Source organism: Nuphar pumila, chromosome 4 (assembly GCF_984573655.1).
Source record: "Nuphar pumila chromosome 4, dmNupPumi1.hap1.1, whole genome shotgun sequence".
NCBI classification, from domain to species: domain Eukaryota; kingdom Viridiplantae; phylum Streptophyta; class Magnoliopsida; order Nymphaeales; family Nymphaeaceae; genus Nuphar; species Nuphar pumila.
Window position 1 is genome coordinate 136618444 of NC_143252.1, and position 22251 is coordinate 136640694.

The 22251-nt window shown below is 35.0% G+C and overlaps 1 protein-coding gene across 5 annotated transcripts in view; it reads left to right on the forward strand.

The window, feature by feature from the left end:
* The window catches only part of DBE1 (debranching enzyme 1), a 170901-nt gene that overhangs the window by 15963 nt on the left and 132687 nt on the right, over positions 1-22251 (forward strand). For 4 of the 5 annotated variants that reach the window (XM_090003691.1, XM_090003692.1, XM_090003694.1 and 1 more), the window contains one exon: positions 11048-11216. In XM_090003691.1, coding sequence (XP_089859817.1) covers positions 11048-11216 — 169 coding nt within the window. The remainder of the gene's footprint in view (positions 1-11047; positions 11217-22251) is intronic. The other variant, XM_090003693.1, reaches the window with a different exon arrangement.

Consider the following 22251-nt stretch of genomic DNA (forward strand, 5'->3'; position numbering starts at 1 on the left):
AGCTTTTTCTAAGCGAAGGACTTTACCCTTAGGAATACTTAGACCAGGAGGGGGTTCCATATATACTTCTTCAACTAGCTTTCCATTTAAAAAAGCATTTTTGACATCCATTTGAAAAATAGACCATTTTTTGATAGAAGCTAAGGCAATTAAGGTTCGGACAGTAGTCATACGAGCCACCGGAGCAAAGGTTTCTTCATAATCAATCCCATATTCTTGGGCATAACCTTTGGCTACTAAACGGGCTTTATATCTTTCAAGAGTACCATCACTCTTGGTTTTAATTTTATAAACCCATCGACATCCTATAGTTTTCTTCCCTGGAGGAAGATCTTGAATATTCCATGTAGAAGCCTTTTCAAGTGCATCTAATTCAACTTTCATGGCTTCTATCCATTTGATATCATTTTTTGCTTGAAAATATGTGGATGGTTCTTCATATGAGTGAATTAATGCAATAACTGCCCTATATGTGGGTGAGAAAGACTCGTATGATACAAACTTTTCTGGAGGCCTCGAGATTCGGGATGATTGTCTAGTTGGAATGTTAGAATATTTCTCAAGTGCACATGGAGTATTAGACTCTTGTCGCCTGGAATATTGAATACTAGTATCTCTATGAACTTCTTCATTTTCAACATTAAGATCAATAATTCTTGGATCATCATCAAAGTTACAATCAAGGTCATATTCATCAGATGTTGATGTTAGATCTAGCAAAAAGGAGTACTCAGTGACGTCTTTTAATTTTCTAAAATCAAAGAAGCTCTCCTTTTCAAGAAAGGAAACATTTCTAGACACATATAGTTTATTATTTTTGAAGTCAAAACATCTATAACCTTTCTGGTTTTCAGCATATCCTAAAAAGGCACAGGGAATCGCACGAGGGGAAAGTTTATCATTTTTGTCAGTAAATATGAAACATTTGCACCCAAATATTCTTAATCTAGAGTAGTCTGGAGAAATGTTCATAAGTTTTTCAATGGGAGTGATATTTTGTAACGAAGAAGATGGCATCCTATTAATGAGATAGGTGGCAGTTAAGGCAGCTTCTGCCCAAAAGTCTTTAGGGACTTGATTTGCTATTAATAAAGTTCTAGTGGTTTCTATAATATGACTATGTTTTCGTTCTGCCAGTCCATTTTGTTGAGGTGTATAAGGACAAGATCTTTGATGTGTGATGCCATGCAATTTAAGATAATTTTGAAAATCTGTGGATAAAAACTCTCCCCCTGAATCTGTGCGAAAAATAGTAATATCATTTTGAAATTTGTTTTTAACCATATTATGAAAAGTTTGAAAGTACGAAAATACTTCAGACTTATGTTTGAGAAAGTACATCCACGTATGTCGGGAGAAATCATCGACAAAAATAACATAGTAAACAAATCCTCATTTAGAAATTACTGGTGCAGGACCCCAAACATCCGAGTGTATTAATTCAAGTGGTCTTGAAGAGAAAAAGGTTCTGTTCTGAAATGGTAATCTTTTCATTTTGCCGAGAATACAATCTTTACAATCAAATGATTCAGAGTTACAAAATTTCCCTAGATTTGGAAAATGTTGGATTTTGGCTATACGTGGGTGACCAAGTCTCTTATGCCACAGTTCCAACTCTATTTTTTGAATATTATAACAAAAAGCTTTCTTCGGCATTTCCAAAAAATCCATGTAATAGAGTCCTCCTTCTCTATGGCCTTCCCCAATCAGCTTGCCTGACTGGCGATCCTGTACCCAACAACCATGAGAAGAAAAAGAAATATTACACCCATAATCAGAAATTTGAGATACAGATAAAAGATTTAAATTTAATTTGGGAACATGTCTAATTTTTGGAATAAAAAAATTTTTTGTTTTATAAATTTTTTCAAAATCTCCTATTCCTTCTATTTCAAGAGAAGTCCCATCAGCAGTAAAGACCTTTGACACACTTGTTTTATTTTTAACACATTTGGATAGACTTTGATTATTTGGGGTCATATGAAAAGATGCACCAGAGTCAAGAAGCCAAGAAATTTTACCTAAATCAGAAAAAGATGAGGCTGCTGCGCCGGTTGAAGCTTCAGATGAGGAAGAGGCACCTTTGATGAGAGGCTGAAGGATCTCCATTAGTTGGGCCAGGGAAACTGGTGCATCCTGATCTTTAGGCTCCGATCCAGCAATTGCAGCTCTTTTTTCTCTCAGCTCCTTAAGTTTTGACATTGTGGCCTGTAGTGTCCCGGTTCATGACAGTGATGACAAATAACTTTCTTCTTATCATAGTCACCATTTTGTCGGTTAAAGTGAGGAGGCCTATATGATCGAACATGATTCCCTGGTCTAGACACGGCTAAAACGGAATCATCTTCAATTTTTAAAGAACCTTTCCGGAGACGATTTTCTTCCATTGTTAACTCTTCAATAGTTTCCACAATAGAAAGAATTTTTCCCCGGTGAAGTAGGGCCGATTTAGTGGTTTCAAATTCCGGCCTTAATCCAGTGATAAACTGGTAAAAATGTTCAACATCGAGTTGTTTCTGACGAAGCTCGATGTCTTCGGCACAATGCCACTTTGGTTCTAAAAGGGAAAGTTCTTCCCAAAGTTCGGACAACCCATTGTAATATTCACGAATAGTTTTGTCTCCTTGTGTCATCATTCGAACTTTTTCTTGGAGGTTGCACACGTGTGCAATATCTTTAAGGGAATACATATTCTTAAGGTATTCCCATGCCTTATCGGCATGATCAAATTTGGCAAGACTTGAGCATTTTTTAATGTCAACGCTATTGATAAGCCATGACATTATCTTCGCATGAGATATTCTCCATTCTTTTCATTTCTTCTCGTATGAGGCAATAACCTTGATTTTCTCTTCTTCCGATAGAGGGACGTCTTTATCTCCCTCCTTTTTAGTAAGAGATAGCTTAGGTTCCGAATCGGAACCATCCACAATCCCCCATAAGCCTTTTCCCCATATATGGTGCTTTATGATTGAAGCCCATGTTACATAGTTCGTATCGCTTAGTTTCATAGGCATGATGGTGACTTTATCATTGTCATCCATCGATTACAAGGAGAGAAAGAATAGGGATAGAAGAGAAACAAGAAGGAAAATGAGAAAGAAAGAAAAAAAAAAACAATACAACAAGATGTGAAATCTTCTCCAATGATGTGATAAAACACTTCTCTTCAAGTGGCGAACACTTTTGCAAACGGGCACGGAAACCGAGGCAGCTTTTCCTCAAGATTTAGTACTTCCGCGGCTCTGATACCATGAAATGAAATGGGGATCTTCGAAACACGAGCTTTGATTAACAAGAGCAAGTGTCAAGAATGACACTAAAGCATAACCCTTAAAAAGGGTATAACTGGAAACAAAATAAAAATAAAAATGTATTCTTTATTGATATGAAAAACCAATTGCTTAAGAAGCATTGGAGAGAAATACAAGAGGGGCTGCACCCCTTTATATACACAACTGAAAGAGGACTCAATAGAGCTGTTGGGCACAGTCCAACAGCTCTATTTAGAGCTGTTGGAATGTGTCAGTCCAACAGCTCTATTAAGAGCTGTTGGACTGTGTCAGTCCAACAGCTCTATTGCTAGTCAAGTCTGGACAGGACTTGACTAGCAACAGTCATTCTAGTTCAAACTGAACTAGATGACATAAAGACAAAAAATAAAAATAAAGGAAAAAAAATACAGAAAAGAAAGAAATTAAAAATGTATTTATATATATAATAATATAATATTATTATATATACATATATGTACAGTTTTACATTTTAACAATGAGGTCCTTGCCGTATCAAGACCCAGAAACTATGTAAAAACCTACAAACTTCCTCACTTGAGAGAAAATACAGTGGATGAGGAAGAAAGTTCATTTTTTACTTTTGTAATGAACCAAAATACATAAGACCAAATTGTCCAAAATTTAAAAGAAAGGTGGCCGCGGTGAGTGAAGAACCTCCAAAATGTGAAGAAACAGGAAAAGTAGGAGACATGATTTGATGATCACTCAAATTGCGGAGGTCGTTTCACAAATTCTAAAAGCCACTCCTTCGTCTGGTGCCACCGTATCTTCCTCTTCTCCTCCAGGTAAGTTTCTTGGATTTTGGATTCGGGAGCTTCTTTTCATGACACATAATGAATCCTTACTTTCTAATTGCACAAATTCGTATTTTTCATGTGTGTCAATCGCTGATGAAACTTCTTTAATTGTGAAAAATATAAAAAAAATTAGTTTTTTTCAAATGATTCAAAGAATTTCCTTGTTCCAAATGTTAGAGTTATTCAAAACTTAATTTAAATCCTTTTTCTGTTTCCCAAAATCTCTAATTATGTGTGAGGTCTTTTTCTCATCTAAGGCTTGTTGGGTGCAAGATCTATTGTCAGGGAAGCTGATTGGACAAAGCCATAGAAATGAATACATTTATTATATGATTTTTTATGTCTTTCTAAAGAATCTTTTTGTAACTATGCTAAAAAGGTTGACTTAGACCTTTGGCATAAACGTCTAGGACACCTAAGTATATCCAAACTCTCTTTTTCCGTTTTTTGGAAAAATCTTATAAGAATAAAAACTGTATGTAATGATTGTATACTTGGAAAAATGAAATGTTACCTTTTGGTTCTAGAACTTCTTTATCTAATGAAAATTTTAAATTGGTGCATTCAAATGCGTGTTGTTTTGCTCCCGTTATGTCAAAATGTGGATTCTTATATTATGTTACATTTATAGATGATTTTAGTATACATACTTGGATCTACTTCCTTGGATTTAAATCCAAACTGTTTTCATGTTTTAAAGATTTCCATAATCTTATAAAAAATCAATTTAAAACAAATATTAAGATCTTTCGCTCCATTTAAAAAAAAAAATTCTTTCAAATGAATTTCAATCTTATCTAAAAACCAATGGTATTTTACACAAAAAATCATGTCTTAGGACTCCTCAACAATATTGAATTGCTGAGAGAAAACATCGTCATATTGTTAAAACTACAAGGATTTCACTTATTTCAAAACGAGTTCCAAGGAGGTTTTGGGCCGAAGCCTCTCTTATCGTGGTTTATTTCATAAATAGAATGCCTTCTCAGATCTTAGAAAACCAGTCTCCAATTTAAAAGCTTTTTAAAACTATTCTCGATTTAAAAAGATTAATGGTTTTTGATGTAAATGCTTTGTGCTCCTTGAAAAATATGTTAAACTCTCTTCTAAAGTTATTGAATGTGTATTTTTTGGATATGCTGATAACCAAAAAGGCTATTAGTGTTATGATCTATAAAAGACAAACTTTATGTGTTGATGAATTTTACTTTTCTTGAAAAAAATGATTTGATTTTGAAAAGTGTAAGGAGGAATTCGAGTATGCTTTTTTTGTTTGACTTGTTGCCTAAGTCAAATGTTGAGATTGATGATTGTGAAAATGGTGATAATAAAGTTAGTAATAATACTAGGTTTGTTTCGTATGAATCTTTTCCTCCCAATTATAGGGCATGTCTTCTAGCCATTCATTCATATCATGAGCTATCCAACTATAGAGAAGCTAAAGACATCAAAGAATGGTTGAAGGCTATGAACTTAGAATTAGATGCCTTACATAAGGCCAATACTTTGGAAATCCATCTTCCTAAGGGCAAGAAAACAATATGATGTATGCGGGTTTTAAGATCAAAATAAAGGGTGATGGATACCTTGAAAGATACAAAGCTAGGTTGGTTGTAAAAGTGTATTCCCCAAAATATGATATAGACTATGAGAAGACTTTGATCTCAATAGCTCGTATGACTACCGTTAGGACTCGAGTTACCGTATCATCCATTATAAATTGACCTATATATCAATTAGATATTAAAAATACTTTTTTGAATGGAGAAGAAGTCTACATTGGATCCTCCCTCTGGTCTAAATAGTGAAAAAGACATGGTTCTCCGCCTTAGTAAAGCTTTATATGTGTTTAAACAAGCCCCTAAAGAAATGTTACTTTTGATGCCACTGACCTTGGTTTCTTGAGATATTTCTTAGGTATTGAAGTAGCCTATTCATCAAGTGGATATATCTTGTTTCAAATAAAGTTTGCAACCGATATTGTTGCACGTTCGAGGATCACAAATGCGAAATCTAATACCACTCCTGAAGTAATAATATGCCCAAATGAGAGCTGAAGACAAAGTCTTATTAGATGATCTAACTCCTTATAGGCAATTTATTAGATCACTAATGTATTTGTCTATTACTTGACCACATATTGCGCATGCAGTGCATACTACAAGTCAATTTCAGCATGCGCCTAATTCAGTTCACATAAGTGCTACTTTGAGAATAATTCGATACATTAAAAACACTATATCTAAATGACTATTTTAATCCTCTTCCTTATTATTAAATCTTATTGCATATACTGATGTTGACTTGGGAGAAGGTCCCAATAACTGACACTCAACTACGGGTTTTTTGTGTATTCTTAGGTGATTTCCTTATGTCCTGGAGGTGTAAAAAGCAACAAAAGGTGTCATTGTCCTCCACAAAAGCTGAACATAGGGCAATGACTACAACAACAATAGAAGTAATATGGTTGCAGCCCTTACTTACATATATGAGAGTTGATGTCTCATAACCTTCAAAGTTATGTTGTGATAACAAAAAAGTCATATATATGGTCGACAATCATACATTCCATGAATGAATGAAGCACATCGAAATGGATTGTCACTACGTTCGAGATGAACACTTGAAGGGGACGATTGATTTACTATATGTTCTGTTTGAATTTCAGATTGCAGACTTATTCAACAAGGCTCTTACTCTATCATGTTTTCTTTTTATTCTTAACAAACTTTTTTTGTGATCTTACCGTAAGTTTGAGGGAGAGTGTTAAAATATGTTTTATCAATATATATACATGTATATCATGGGTTTTTTGGTCATTTCACTTAATGTAATAGGGACAACCTAGTAGGGGTTGTATAGACTTTTAAGTTTTAAGTCTTTTATTTTCTGTAATTTTACTTTTTTATTTTTATCTTTTTCAGTCAACATGACTGTTGGGAACAATCCAACTAGCTGGTGGAATGCCCCAATGGTCATAAATGTGACCGTGTCTCTTATTTGGCAATATAAATAGAGCTATCCCTTGTATTATGATATGCTTTTCTAAGCATTTTTATTGTTCAATACATATTGGATTGGACTGCCTCCCTTTTGTCTCTTATTTGGCAATATAAATAGAGCTCTCCCTTGTATTCAGATATGCTTTTCTAAGCATTTTTATGGTTCAATACATATTATATTGTGTTTTCTTTGTGATTTGTGTTTGGCCATTATCTCCTTTGTGAGATTGTGATTGGTCCATTAGTGACCCTTTTTGTATTTGTGCTCTCTTATAGCCCTTAGAGGCATTTTATCGTATATGTATTTGTTTATTTCACAAAGTTCCTACAACAATGACATTGAAAAGAGCTTAAGTTACCTCTTCGTCCCACTCTTTCGCCACCAAATCTGCCACCCAGTTGCTAAGAAGCTGCCATGACATTGTCATTAGATGAATAGGTTCCAAGAAATCTTATCTTGGTTTCTTCTGCAATAAATTTAGCTAGGACCCTAGTAACTGAGGGTAAGTGTGAACGATGCAGAGTGCCACAAGAAATTCAATAACCCTATTAGTTTCTTTATGCTAGTCAAGAAGTCCCTGACAAGTTTGACATGAAGGATATGTCTCACACTTCACACATTTTTCATGTTTTGTTTGGCCCTCCATGAGTGCAAGAGCATCCCAAATTTTTTGCATATCCAAATAAAATTCTTTAATTGACTTATTTTCTTGGCGCATACTCTTCAATTCTTGAGTAAGCTGATATTGCCTTGCCCAATTCTCTTGCTTGTAGACTTGTCTGAGATATGCCCAAACTTATTTCGCTTTCTTAAACTTGGAGATATTCATAGCTATTCTCTAATCTAGTTTTCTTAGTATCCAAGTCTTGACCCTCGCATTATTCACAAGAATCACAACCCATTCCTCTATTACTTTGTCAAAGCCAACATAAGTGGGCTTGGGTTTCACCTTTGAGCTTCTCCATGCCCTTTCCCTACTATCACAACTGTTATAAAATCAACCCAATACACGTAGTTTGTCCTATCCAGCTTCATTGGGACAATTTGAATTCCTTCTTTCTCCATACCTCACACAAACCCCAAACAGCAATACCCTAGCTGCACACAGACACCAAAAATTGCAATACCGATATTTTGCAAAAACTATTTATCCACTAACCACAATAACCAACAATATAAACCAAATCCTTACTAAATTCCTGTAACAAAAAATACTTAACAGCACCAACGTATCATTCAAGAACACCATAAACTGAAACAAAGTGACTGAGAAAACACTATTCACAGTCACTAGGCAAAGACCACCAAAAATCTGATAATATCCACACTTGATACATGCAATCCTTCAATAAAATAGGTATAAGCCTGATCTAGATCCCTAAAATCATCACAAACAGAGTATGATTCACAGTTTCAAGGCTAAAATGAACAACCAGCTACAGCTACAGGGTTAATCTCAATAGTCGATGCCCAATACTTCAGATAAATAGGGTACCGCCTGTTCTAAAGTGCCAAATCTCCACAAAAATCATCCCCAACTTCAAAACAGGAGGAATAGGCTGAACCTGAGGCTTCCAATATAAAAAATGACCCAAACCCAAAAAACCACCGATATTGGAGTTCGTAACAGATTTTATGAATCTGGGTACTATTCACGCACAAACTGAAAAAATGCTAAGAAAATGCACCAAAAATCCATATCTCACCCGATTGGCGCGATTTTTGGTTCACAGGTCTTATAAAATCAAGCTCTAGCTATTCCATACCTCAAACAAAGCCCCAAAACTGGTCCTCACGTCAACCCTTGGGTGCTCCAAAAATGCTGCAACAGAACCCCCCAGGAATGAAGGCTTCTCTTCCAGCAACATCCTTCATGCGACAACCTCTTGCTCCCCAAAAGGATCTGATACCATGAGAAAACTCTAAACTTGCATTAGGATTAGATATTCTCAAATGAAGCACAAAGGAGAAGCGGAAAGAAGTTGACTATCCTTTTCATTTCAAGGAAAGTCCCTTTTCTTTTTAAGGGGTCAACTCTCACTATGTTACATGGTAAGAACAAAAAATAAAATATACATGACTAAACTACCCCTGACAATAAAATAATATACAAGGGAATACATAAATAGAAGGGGTAGCACAAGACTAGTAAAACACTATTTTACATAAGTCTCTACAATAGAGAGACGTCCAATACAACCTTCTTCTTAGTTTCTTCCTCTTAAAGACTCCAACTAGGAGACTAGAGGGTAGAGAAGAGATGAATTTGTGCATAGAAGGCAAGAAGTTGGCTAGATTTGGGAAACCAACTAGAGGAGAAACTTCCGGACGACCCATTCTGAAGTTTTTCTCTCCAAAAAACTTCATAAACCTAAAACCCATATTTTTTTAGAAACATTCAAAATCAGATCGGGTATGAAGCGAGTACGGGTATGAGTCGATTAAGGGTATATAGTTGGGTCGGGTATGAGCCGATTCTGGTGGGAAGCGGGTTCGGGTCGGTTTTATAATACGGAGAACCATTTGGATTAGGGTACATAATCGGGTCTGGTCTGTTCAGGTTTAGGTCTTCACTTACAGTACCCAGGACCCTACCCGTTTTCACTGTGAGTCTATATTTTGGACCCGACCTGAACCCACGGTTGACGGGTCCACCAGTATTGGGTCGGGTCGGGTTTACCTGACCCACTTACACCTCTACCTCAAACAATTGGATCTATACATAATAGTTCTCAGAAAGAAAATAATCATTATCCTATTCATGGAAACCAGAGACTAAGATTTTAGGGGATGAAAAGAGATGAAAGATCAAGAACCCTAAGTAGAAAATGAAACTTCATGGGAGATTGCATAAAAAACAGGGGTAGGTGCTGGTGTGTGGGGATTTTAGGCTCTAAAAGGAATCCAAGAGTAGGAAAGGGAAGGATCAAAAAGCGGAAATTAGTTGTGCCCCAAATGGAACATGTGTTAAGGAGAAGAACTTCATAGTCCAAATTTATGCAGTACTGTAGTCATTCAAGGGGCAGAAAGGCATGGTGCGGGGTGGTGGCTTAAAGGAGGCGGAATATGTGAGAGAAGCATCAAAACCATGAAAACCTCAAGACTGGATCTCTTTATTTAATATGGGCTAAAATATTCAACTAAGTGGAAAATGAAAAAATGACTTAAGGATTTAGGAAACTTATCAGATAAATGAGAAAAATTAGCATTAAGATTTCCGATTTGTAAAAAGAAGAAACCAATCGGGTCAATAATGAGGAAAGAGAAATGACTTGTATTTTGTATGATGAAAATATCTGCTAATGTAAGTTAGGTGATGTCAGCATGACTTGAAGTTGAACTAACAGAACTTCAGTAAACGTTTGACTTTGTAAAAAAGACTAAAACGTAAGAACCTTATTAGATACTTGAGGAGAAAGAGAAAACGGGTGGCCTCAAATTGTAAAAGAAAGAAAATTTACAAGAAACAAATAATGGAAAGACGGATGGGGGACTTGTAAATGAAAAAACTATTAATGCATTAATGCATTTTATGATTTAAAAATATCAGCTGATGTTAGATAATGTCAGCAATGGAGAAGTCCGCCGGATCATGCAGAATGGAGCGACAGCTGATATCTTCTTATGTTTTATTGAATAACGAGGGCATTGTTCAAACTTTTACACTACTGCATTGGGACATGGATTTAGAGATGATTAAAAATCTAATATAAGAATTGGGACATGAATTTAGACATGATTAAAAATCCAAAGTAAGAATTTTTTATGGGCCATAACACCACAAAACTTATGCAATATGAACTCAGTAGCCTATACAATGATAATGAGTATGGCCTATGAATTCTTAATGTTCTTTGGATTATGTGATATTTTCTTGACTTTTGCCTATGTTATTATCTGCTTACACGTGAATGATGATGTTAATTCTATCCTTGTTCACTTTCCTTGCAGAAATCACTTGAGGCGGAATTTTTGTGTGCCTGTGGGTATTGGAAGGGGGTACCCTAGTCCCCTTGGTGTTACCTTTAGTCATGGTGGTTCTGCCAATTTTGCTCTATTTTCCAGGAATGCTGAAAATGTGGTCTTGTGCTTGTATGAGGAGAATACTAGTGAGCCATCTGTATGATCTTTCATGGAAGCAATATAGTAGTTTTTGCATCTTCATTTAAAATCCTCTTGGTGGTATATTGTTTTTTTATTTTGACATAGAAGTGTTTATGTAACCATGCACATGATGTGTGTTCTTTCATGCATATTTTGGTTAGATGAGTCTTCACACGTTACCAGCAATTCCAAAGTGTAAGCTGCACTTTATTTACTTATGCACACAATAAAATACATTCAACCATATCCTTTTTTTTTACCTTTTTACTTATATTGTACATTCTTCAAATAATATAGTTTTCTCTCTATTGTTGTTTTCAGATTTTTGGATGCTTTTGTTTTATGTTCTCTATAAGCTTCAGTTTGGAGCCGTGCACTGCCTTGACCTTCCCTTCAAGTCTCGATTTCTAAAATCACGTTGAGTATTATTCTGGGAAGTTAAAATATTGTTCCTTCTGTCTTCACTGGTTTCTATCAAGGAAACTTTTATCATTCATTGTGACATGGAAGGCTGAAAGGGTGAAAATGCAGAAGAGGAGTGTGTCCATTAAATAGAATTGAGGAATGATCTGATTTTGGTAAGAGTCGTGATAATGAGAATTTGGAGAAGTATATAATAACAAAGAAGGAAGCTAAAAAAGTAGTTCGAAACGCGAGGAATAAGGTATATAAGGAGGTTTATGACAAGTTGGATACCAGAGAGGGCGAGAAGGATATTTATAGGCTTGCAAAGATGAGAGATAGGAAATCGAGGGATCTAGGTATGGTTAGATGTATCAAAGATGAAACACAAAGGGTTTTAGTCAAAGATGAGGAGATTAAGGAGAGATGAAAAGATTATTTTGATAAGCTATTTAATGGAAGTCATGCTCAGGATCTTGGGGACTTCTCCATTCCTTTTCATGAGATGAATTGTGACTTCATATGCAAGATTCAAAAGAAAGAAATTGCAGAGGCTTTGAAGAAAATGAAATCAATAAGGGCAGTTGGCCCAGATGATATACCTATCGAGGCTTGAAAATGCTTGGGTGAGAAAAGTTTAGAATGGTTGACAAATCTTTTTAACAAGATTTGACGAACAAATAAGATGTTTAATGAGTGGAAGAAGAGTGCTTTAGTGCCTCTATATAAGAATAAGGATGATATACAAGATTGCACAAACTATCGTGGTATAAAACTCATGAGTCATACTATGAAACTTTGGGAGAGGGTGATTGGGTATAGGTTCAGGAAGGTTGTCATGATATCGGAGAATCAATTTGGTTTTATGCCTGAAAGATCAACTATGGAAGCTATACATCTTCTTAGACAACTTATTGAGAGATACAGAGAGAAGAACAAAGATTTGCATATGGTTTTTATTGATTTGGAGAAGGCATACGATAGAGTACCTAGGGACGTTCTCTGGTGGACATTGATGAAGAAAGGTGTTTCTCTCAAGTACATTAGTATAATTAAAGATATGTATAAAGGAGTAGTAACCAATGTCCGCACTTGTGGAGGGGTGACAACCAATTTTCCTATAACGGTTGGGTTACATCAAGGATCTGCTTTAAGCCATTTCTTATTTGCTATAGTGATGGATGAGCTTACGAGATCAATTCAAGAAAATGTGCCGTGGTGTATGTTGTTTGCTGATGATATTGTTTTGATTGATGAGTCTAGAGCTGGGGTTAATGCTAAGTTAGAATTATGGAGACAGACATTAGAAGCTAGAGGTTTTAAGTTGAATAAGAGTAAGACAGAATATATGGAATGTCGGTTTAGTAAGCAACGAAGTAGTGATGAGAATGTAGTGAAGCTTGGTGAGCAAGAAATACTGGTGGATGATTGTTTCAAATACTTGGGATCTATCATTCAAAAGTATGGAGAAATTGATGGAGATGTAAATCATAGGATAAAGGATGGGTGAATGAAATGAAAAAGTGCAACTGGAGTGTTGTGCGATCGTAGAATGCCATTGCGGTTGAAGGGAAAGTTTTATAGGACGACAATTAGGCCCGCTTTACTATATTGTACGGAATGTTGGGCTGCCAAGAGACATCATATTCAAAAAATGAGTGTAGCTGAGATGCGTATGGTTAGATGGATGTGTGGAAATACAATAAAAGATAAGATTCGAAATGAGGAGATACGTAAGAAGGTAGGCGTTGCATCCATTGAAAATAAGATGAGAGAAAATCATTGGCGGTGGTTTGAACATATTCAACGAAAGCCTAATGATGCTCCAGTTAGAAGGATGGAGAAATGGAAAAATATATTAGTTAAAAGAGGTTGGGGTAGGCCTAAGAAGACTTGGATGGAGATGATAGGAAAGGATATGAATGCTTTGAACCTCACTGAGGACATGGCATTGGATAGAAATGATTGGAGGAGAAGGATTCATGTGGAAGACCCAGAATGATTTTCTTTTTTGGTTCATATCGCCGACCCCAATTGTTTTGGGATGAAGGCGTAGTTGTTGTTGAGGAATGATCTGATTTTAGTAGGATGGCAGAAAAAACAAGAGTTCTATATGCTTTGTGTGCCTGATGAAATGTAGATTCTAAATGTCTAGGTTTCCACTCTTGTTGGCTTAACTCAAATTCAAGGGGATAGTTGCAAAGAAAATATGACACTAGATTGTGGCAAGCTCTAGATTGAGTGATATTTCCTTTGGTTACTCTGTGAGGGCATCTACTGCAACTGCACCATGATCTATTATTGATTGTAAATCTGATTTGCCTTATGTGAATTTTGTATCATACAGCTGGTTCTTTACTTCTTTTTGAGTAGAAGAAAAAATTTCTTTGAGGGAGCAATTATGATTCTTTAACATAAATTCATATTTATGCCATGTACCTGTACGTAATTTCATCCATAATATTTCATTCAAACATACTAAAATGAACTGACCAGCACTATAAATAACAAGAGTGCATTTCCATATTGAACAACGCTATGTGTCTTCATGCGGCACTAGCAGGGTTGCATCTCTCACCTTAGAGATATATGCATCTTTTTCATGGCCATCAGTTAACTCTATGCATCATAACTTGTCTAAGCTAAATTAATAATTAAAACTCATTAAAAAAATCACAAAAAGTCCAATACAACTCTGCTTGCCACGATTCTTGATTCATATGACTTCTACAATCAATATCTATCAAAACCCTACTTTAAAGCAAACTCAATCAGTCACCTGATAATGCTGACATCAGCAGTTTGAGGCACAAATCTCAATGCACAGTTTTGATAGACTGAAAATGAAGCTTCCAATGCCTCAAAATCAGGCTATGATGATTTCTCTCTAGTGTGGATGTCTTTGATACCATATCACACAAGAACGAAGAAGCACTATTGAGATAAGGAGAGGAAGCACAAACAAAGAACAAACTTCATCAAGGAAAAAGAATGAGATAATACAACATATAAGGGTTGACCGCCATTCACTAACCAACTGATATAATTTGGATTGATTTAGACCTCGTACTTCGACTGCTATGTGATTAAGCTAAAGTTAGAAAATGGCCTTATAAATACAAGAAAGTATAACACTATGTTACATTTCTCAACATCTATCAAATAATACACCACCATCTTGCCTCTAGTCGATCAAGCTAGCACCAAACCTACTAGTGACATCTTCAAATTCATCATCTCGTGTTATCATAGATCCTAAATATCGAAAACATATGGCATTCTTGAATCACAAGATTTTGTCTTTTTATGATGCACTAAACATGCATCCCATTTGTTATTATTGATTCTTAAACCATTTCTCTATAATGTACTCCTCTAAGTTCTAGTTGCAGGAGCATCGATTGCACAGTCACATGGATACAGCTGTGGAGAACATAGCCATTTTTATGTAGTTTACAATATAACTAGTATATAAAGAGATACGAAATTGGGGTCAAATAGAGTATTTCTATGGCATAGTTGGTTGCAGAGACTCCAAAGTAAGTGACTATGGCTGGCTTCAAGGGATACCACTTGCATTTGATAGTCTGAGGGGAACAATGTAAAAATATAATTGTATATGAACTCAAATATGCTTGAAAAAGCATGATATACAACATGGAAGATGGCCGTATTTATAGAGCCAAGTGAGAGAGATGGGAGGCAGTCCAACCAGTTGTTGGACTGCCCTCAACAGTCATATTGACTGAAAATACAAAAAATAAAGAACAGAAAATCAGCAAAATAAAAATGTAAAGGCTGTACAGCCCATGGTTGCCAGTCGATCGAGGAAGCAAGGCACTTTCAAAATTTTAGGAAGCGGAAAGCGTGGGACGACTTAGAAGCAAATCACGAACCGTCTCGGAAGCGACCTAGGAAGCGAACCGGAAGCGACCTAAGAAGGGAGGGGGAAGCGAAAAAAGAAAAAAAAAATAATAAAAAAATAAAAAATGAAAAGAGATGAAAAAAGAGAGAAGCAAGGGGGAAGCACGTTTCTCATAAAAGGGAAGCACACTTCCCAAAAAAAGGATGCTTCCCTGCGCGTTTCGAAAGCGCGACGTTTTGCGCTTCCGAAACGCGTATCAGGGAAGCATGCTTCCCCTATGGTATAGGCACTTCCGGTAACTCTGGTACAACCCCTATTACAACAAAGGAAGTGACCAAATACCCTTGATATATATAAATATATAAATATATAAATATATATCCTTACATTAATCATATTTTAACACTACCCCTCAAACTTGCCACATATGGGCAAAACAAACACATGGAAAATGTGCATAACCAATAGGTGCACATAACTCATTACATTGGAAAATATTTCTTGTCTACATAAAATGACACTTAAATCAGAGGCATAAGAGCAGAAAACACACGAGATAAGAGAGCCTGTAATGAAATCAAACTAATGTCCCCAATAAGGATATCAATTTTAACAATCTTTCAGAACACCATGGTTTAAAAAATAGATAGCTATCACAGATAAACATAATTATAAGCATCCATAATAATGATGGCCAAATAAACAAACGAGTGATATAACACACTCATAGAACAAGAGATCAAACAACCTTCAATTAGACCCGAACTGTAAGTCAATAATCTAAACTGATAAAAAAAATGAAGAGCACATATCTCACTCCAACAAACATCTCTCATTCAATGACAACAAGGCCAAAAATAAATGATGCATCATATAAAAATCTGTGATGGACAACACAAATGCCATAAGAAAGCAACAAATTCTCACGAAAATCAATTTCCAAATAAGTGAATTCATATATAAGAACCGATTTGAAAGTACAAAGTTTCAAATCAAATCTAATAACGGTAGATGAAAACTTAGAATGAATATAGTGCAATCATATGCACAACAAGATATCAATTGATGCAATCATATGCAATGTAATCATATGCATAGTCAATATAAGCAAGCTATATAAAGAGATAACTCAATATAGATTAACAATGACACATAACATTAAAGAAGGCCAAAACATATATTGAGATTCTCAAAGAACCATATAGAAAACCAAGTACATACACAAGTACAATCAATCATGGATACTCACAAAGAGATAAAAAACTCATGTATATGCAATAATCTTAATAACTTAAAGCCACATATCTTATACAAAAGCTATGAAGAATCACATAAGATATGCATATGAACACATTTGAGCATTTATGCAAGTGATAGATTAAGGTACTAAGGATATATACCAAAGATGGCACAATGTAAAAATCATTATTTTATAAATAACAATTATGCAATGAATCAAGAGTCTTTAATCAAGAACACACATGTTCACCAAAGATCTAAATGGACAAGCACATTCATCAATAATGGACAAGAACTAGAGTGAACCATGAGAGAAACACTTATAACACCCATAAAGGCCAAACATAAAGAAGTTTCTCATAATGCTTAACTTATTATTTTATTAAAAATTAGATATGCGATAAAAACATAATATTTGAATCCCATGCAAAGCATTTAAGATAATGTTCATTAAAGAGCCATGAGACTAAGAAAATAACATAATCATAAAGACCAACAAAAGACATTAATTAAAGTGAACAACTCTCGTAAGAAATTATGCTCAATACCTTATGCACAAATAGACAATCTCATTCATCATGTAAGGCAATCATAAGTGCACAAGAATAAAATATCAATATAAAAATTATTTATTCATAAGCTAGATCATATTTTTTAATACTTCAAAAGCTACTTTAAGTTTCACATAAGAATACACCAAGAGTAAAGAGAGAAAAATTAAACTCAAGTTAAACGCAATTTCATAAGATCATACTTGTGAAAGACACAACACCATTTCAAATTGTTTTAAAATATATGAGAATTTTTCGAAAAGAAATAAAACAAACTTCAATACGAACATGATTTGATATTTATAACCATGAATTGCTCAAATAAAGCATCTAAATGCCAACAATACATGCTTAAGAATATTAGATCATATACGTACATATAAATAAAACAAGTTTAAAAAAAAAAAAACTAAGATTCAAACTGGATCTCATAAAAGCATATACATATAATTTCACAAGATCAAACAAATATTATAAATCTTATAAAAATAAATCCAACGATAATTTTAAAAACAAAATTTAAAAATTTTAGTTTTTAATAAAAATAACAAATAATTTTCCAAAGATAAGGAAAATGAGTGCTTTCTCATGCATAATGAATGAGATAGATAATAACACAAGAAACACTTAAAGCTATAAGATACATACCGAGTTAAGATTTTTCTTGAATCCAAGCCACACAACGATCACGGATCACGATCTCGAACCAAAGAATCCCAAGACCCAAAAGCGACAAAATACCAAGAAGGATTTCTTGGCTTTGATACCATGTAATGAAATATGCGAAAATACAAAATGAGGGCCTCTAAGGGCTTACAAGATCATAAACAAAGTACACATGCACGTAGATAAGTCCAACTAAGGGACAATACAATAGCACAAAGGCATGAATTTAGACATGATTAAAAATCTAAAGATTTTTTGAGGTGGAATCTCAATGCATAGATCATAAACAAAGTACACATGCACATACATAAGTCCAACTAAGGGACAATACAAGAGCACAAAGACAATACAAACACTAAGTGCATTCAAGACATTAAAGAACTAAAGAGAAGAATACAAAATATAAAAAATATTGATATTATTCAGCATGAATGCTTAAGCGAAGCATTAAAGAACAAGAGGGCTTCACCCCTATTTATACACAAGTGGCAATCACAATAGAGCTGTTGGATTGTTCCAATAGCTTTATTGACTAGTCAACTCTATGTTGACTAGTCCAAAAAGAACCCAACAACTCTATTTGGTCAAACAAAAAAAGATAAAAATAAAAAAATAAAATAAAAGTACTAATGTGCCCTTAATGGACACAACCTATTACAAGGACTGAAATGATCAAAATACCCCTAATGGGTATTTACCTATTTCATCATTATATATATATATACACACACACGACTTAACACACCCTGTATTCAACTTTTGTGGAGGACAACGATACCTTCTGTTGCTTTTTACATCTCCATGATATAAGAGAATCACCTAAGAACACAAAAAACCCGTAGTTGAGTGTCCATTATTGAGTTTTCCTCTGCAGACAAAGTTAGTATATGCAATAAGATTTAATGATGAAGAAGGAGATAAGAGTGACCCTTTGGATATAGTATTTTTAATATATCATACTATTCTTAACACAACACTCATGTGGACCAAAGTTGGCATATGTTAAAATTGACTTGCAGTATGTACTTTCTATGCAATATCCAGTCTCGTGATAGACAAATATGTTAGATATCCAATAAGTTGCCTATAAAAAGTTGGATCATCCAACAAGACTTCATCTTCACGCTCATTTTGGCATTGATCACTTCTAGAGTGTCAACATATTTTTCATCCGTGATTTATGAATGTGCAATGATATCAATCACAAACTTCATATGAGACAAGATGTAGCTTCTTGGCGAATAGGCTACTTTAATACCTAAGAAATATCTCAATAAACTATGGTTAGTCATATAAAAAATTTTCTTAAGCATAAATTTAATTTCTTCATTTCCTTTCTTATCACTCCCAGTGATGATCATATCATCAACATATATGAGCAAAATGACAAGCGTAAAAGCTGTAGATCTTACAAAAAGAGCAGTGTCTGTATAACATGATTTAAAGCCAAAATCTAACATAGTTTTATTGAACCGATCATACCAAGCTTTAGGGGCTTGTTTAAACCTATATAAAGGTTTACGAAGACGGAGAACCATACCTTTCTCAATACTTAGACCAAGGGGTAGATCCATGTAGGCATCTTCATTCAAATTACCATTTAGAAAAACATCTAGCTGGTATACAGGTCAATTCCTAATGGATTCTACAATAACTAGAGTCCTAACAGTGGTCGTACCTAGGACAAAGGTTTCCTCATAATCTATATCGTATTCTTGAGAATACTTTTTCGCAATTAACTTAACTTTGTATCTTTCTAGGAATCCATTACTTTTTGTTTTAATTTTAGAAACCCACCTACATCTTATAGTCTTCTTTCCCTTAGAGAGATGTTGACTTTTCCAAGTATTGACTTTATGTAATGCCTCTAATGCTCAACCAATTCTTTTGTGTCTTTGGCTTCTCTATAGCTTGATGGGTATAATTGGGAGAAAATGATTCATGGGAGACAAACCTATTTAGAGGTCTAGATATGCATTCAGATCTCCTAAGACTAAGTTCCTATACTTCAAGCGATTGACTATATTTTTAAAGTGCACATGGATGCTCCCCATCACCACGTCTATAGTAATGTATGAGTTCATGAGTAGGTTCTTTACCAACACTTGGTTCATTACTCGGTTCAACATTATCACAAATTTCATTATCAATGATTTCACAAGAATCATCAATTTCAATATTAGACTTAGGCAATAAATCAAACAAAAATGCATACTTAGATTCCTCCTTAGATTCTTCAAGGTCAAATCTTTTTTCTTTTTCAAGAAAAGTAACATTCATAGAAACAAAAAGTTTATCATTTTTCAAACCATAGCACCGATAGCCTTTTTGTTTATTAGCATATCCAAAAAATATATATTTAATAGATTTGGGGGAGACTTTATCATGTTTTTTAAGAAGCACAAAGCACTTAAATAAAAATGTAACGCCCCAAAATTTTAACCCAAATTTAAGAGAATTTTTTTTATAACAGCAAAAACAATTAATAATATAGGGTTAAGAATTTCGAGACATTACGGTGGAGAGAAAACCCAACACATTTATTTCATTTCAATATCAATGAAAATCATCAGAGTTAAAATCATAAAAGGAACCCAAGTGATCCCTGGAACAATAAATTCAAAAATCTCGATCTGATGCCTCATCCTGTAGCCGCTCATAAACCCTATTCTTTACCTGAAAAATAGTAAATTGATTGAAATTAAACTACCACGTCTAAGTAGGAAAACTGTAACTCTTAATGCAGGTATATCATTAGTCCAGTATGAGATGTGGGTGTCATGGGTGATTTTCAACATATACATAAGCAAGTAAGCAACAACAGAAATCAACAGTCATATACAGGAGCAGGTAAACAATTATGCAATAACAATAACTGAGCAGGTAAACAATTATGCAATAACAATAACTGAGCAGGTAAACAATTATGCAATAACCATAACTGAGCAGGTAAGGCATAGTATGCAACATTAATAAGCAAGTGAGGTAGGCGATGCAACAACAATAACAATAACATGCATAACTTTCATGTAATAGTTCAATCACCTCGTATTTACCCATTTCAGGATTTCAGATCATTATAATTTCACAATATAAAGCATGCTGAAAAATATGCAAATGTCTCTTTAATGACTCCATCACAGTGATACCTAACTGTTCTAATTGATGTTTATTTTTTCTTATCCCACGGGTACACGTGGGCCAAAGCAACCATCTCAGAAGAAAACGTTCGGGGGTATATTATTCAAGGGTATTTTATTAACCCGAACATTTTAACTGAGACTGAAATCCCAAGGGAGCGGCCAGTGACCGAGAGAAACTCCCAAAGGCCAAAACCAAAACAGGATGCATCCCTAACTTCTGCAGAAGAACAAAGAGCTACCACCTAGGACATATTGGTAGTCCGGGTCCCCAACTCTGAGGACTGGGACCAACGAGTCGCTTTACGCTCGAAACCAAAACACATGTCCCCAGAGTTTTGTACCACCTACCCTCTCTAAGGTAAGCCCAAGAGCTGAGTGGGTTAAACTTTTCATTTAATTATTTTTTCAAAGTTCAGGGGCATTTCCCCAAAACTATCTCCTACCATCCTAGTAGTAGGTCCCCAACCTTAGTCATTTTACCAAGGCATACACCAACCCATACGCTTTCATGTTGATTGCATGTTCCCACTCAGAGTGCTCTGGCGCCTTTAAGCAGTCGAGCACAAAACCCCGGTACCTTTAAACCAGTCAGGCCACAGAAATTAAATTTAAGTTTCTCATCAGTGTTATCATTATTATCCAGAATGTTTCGGTACCTTTGAACCCTCAAGCACCAAGGCCCCGGTACCTTTAAACCAGTCGGGCATACAACATTTACGTGTAAGTTTTTATCACTTCTATTGCCATAGCACACAAGCCAATAGCCCAAGTACCCACATCAGCTAATCAATCCAATATAGTTCATTAGGCAAGGTTTTCCCAAATGTCTGTCTCGCGGAAAGGTACATGTCCACATGTCACTAGGTACACCATTATGTGTTTGGAACCAATATAATACCCTCATTCCTCAAACACAGCTATCATGAGCTTAAGCCTTAAAATTACACTTTCGAATACATGTTGCATAAGCAAAACATATCATACATTTTCTAACAAAAGGCAGTAGAAGCACATGGCATTTCATATAAATCAGTCACAACACTAGAAAAACCCAAAAGAATGAAATTTGGAGAAACCTATGGAGCCCAACATCAACTAAGTAAAACAGGAATATTTTGTCATATACATTCCAAGTTTACATGATTTCATGATTCTAACCTCAGAGACACTTTGGGATAGAAACTT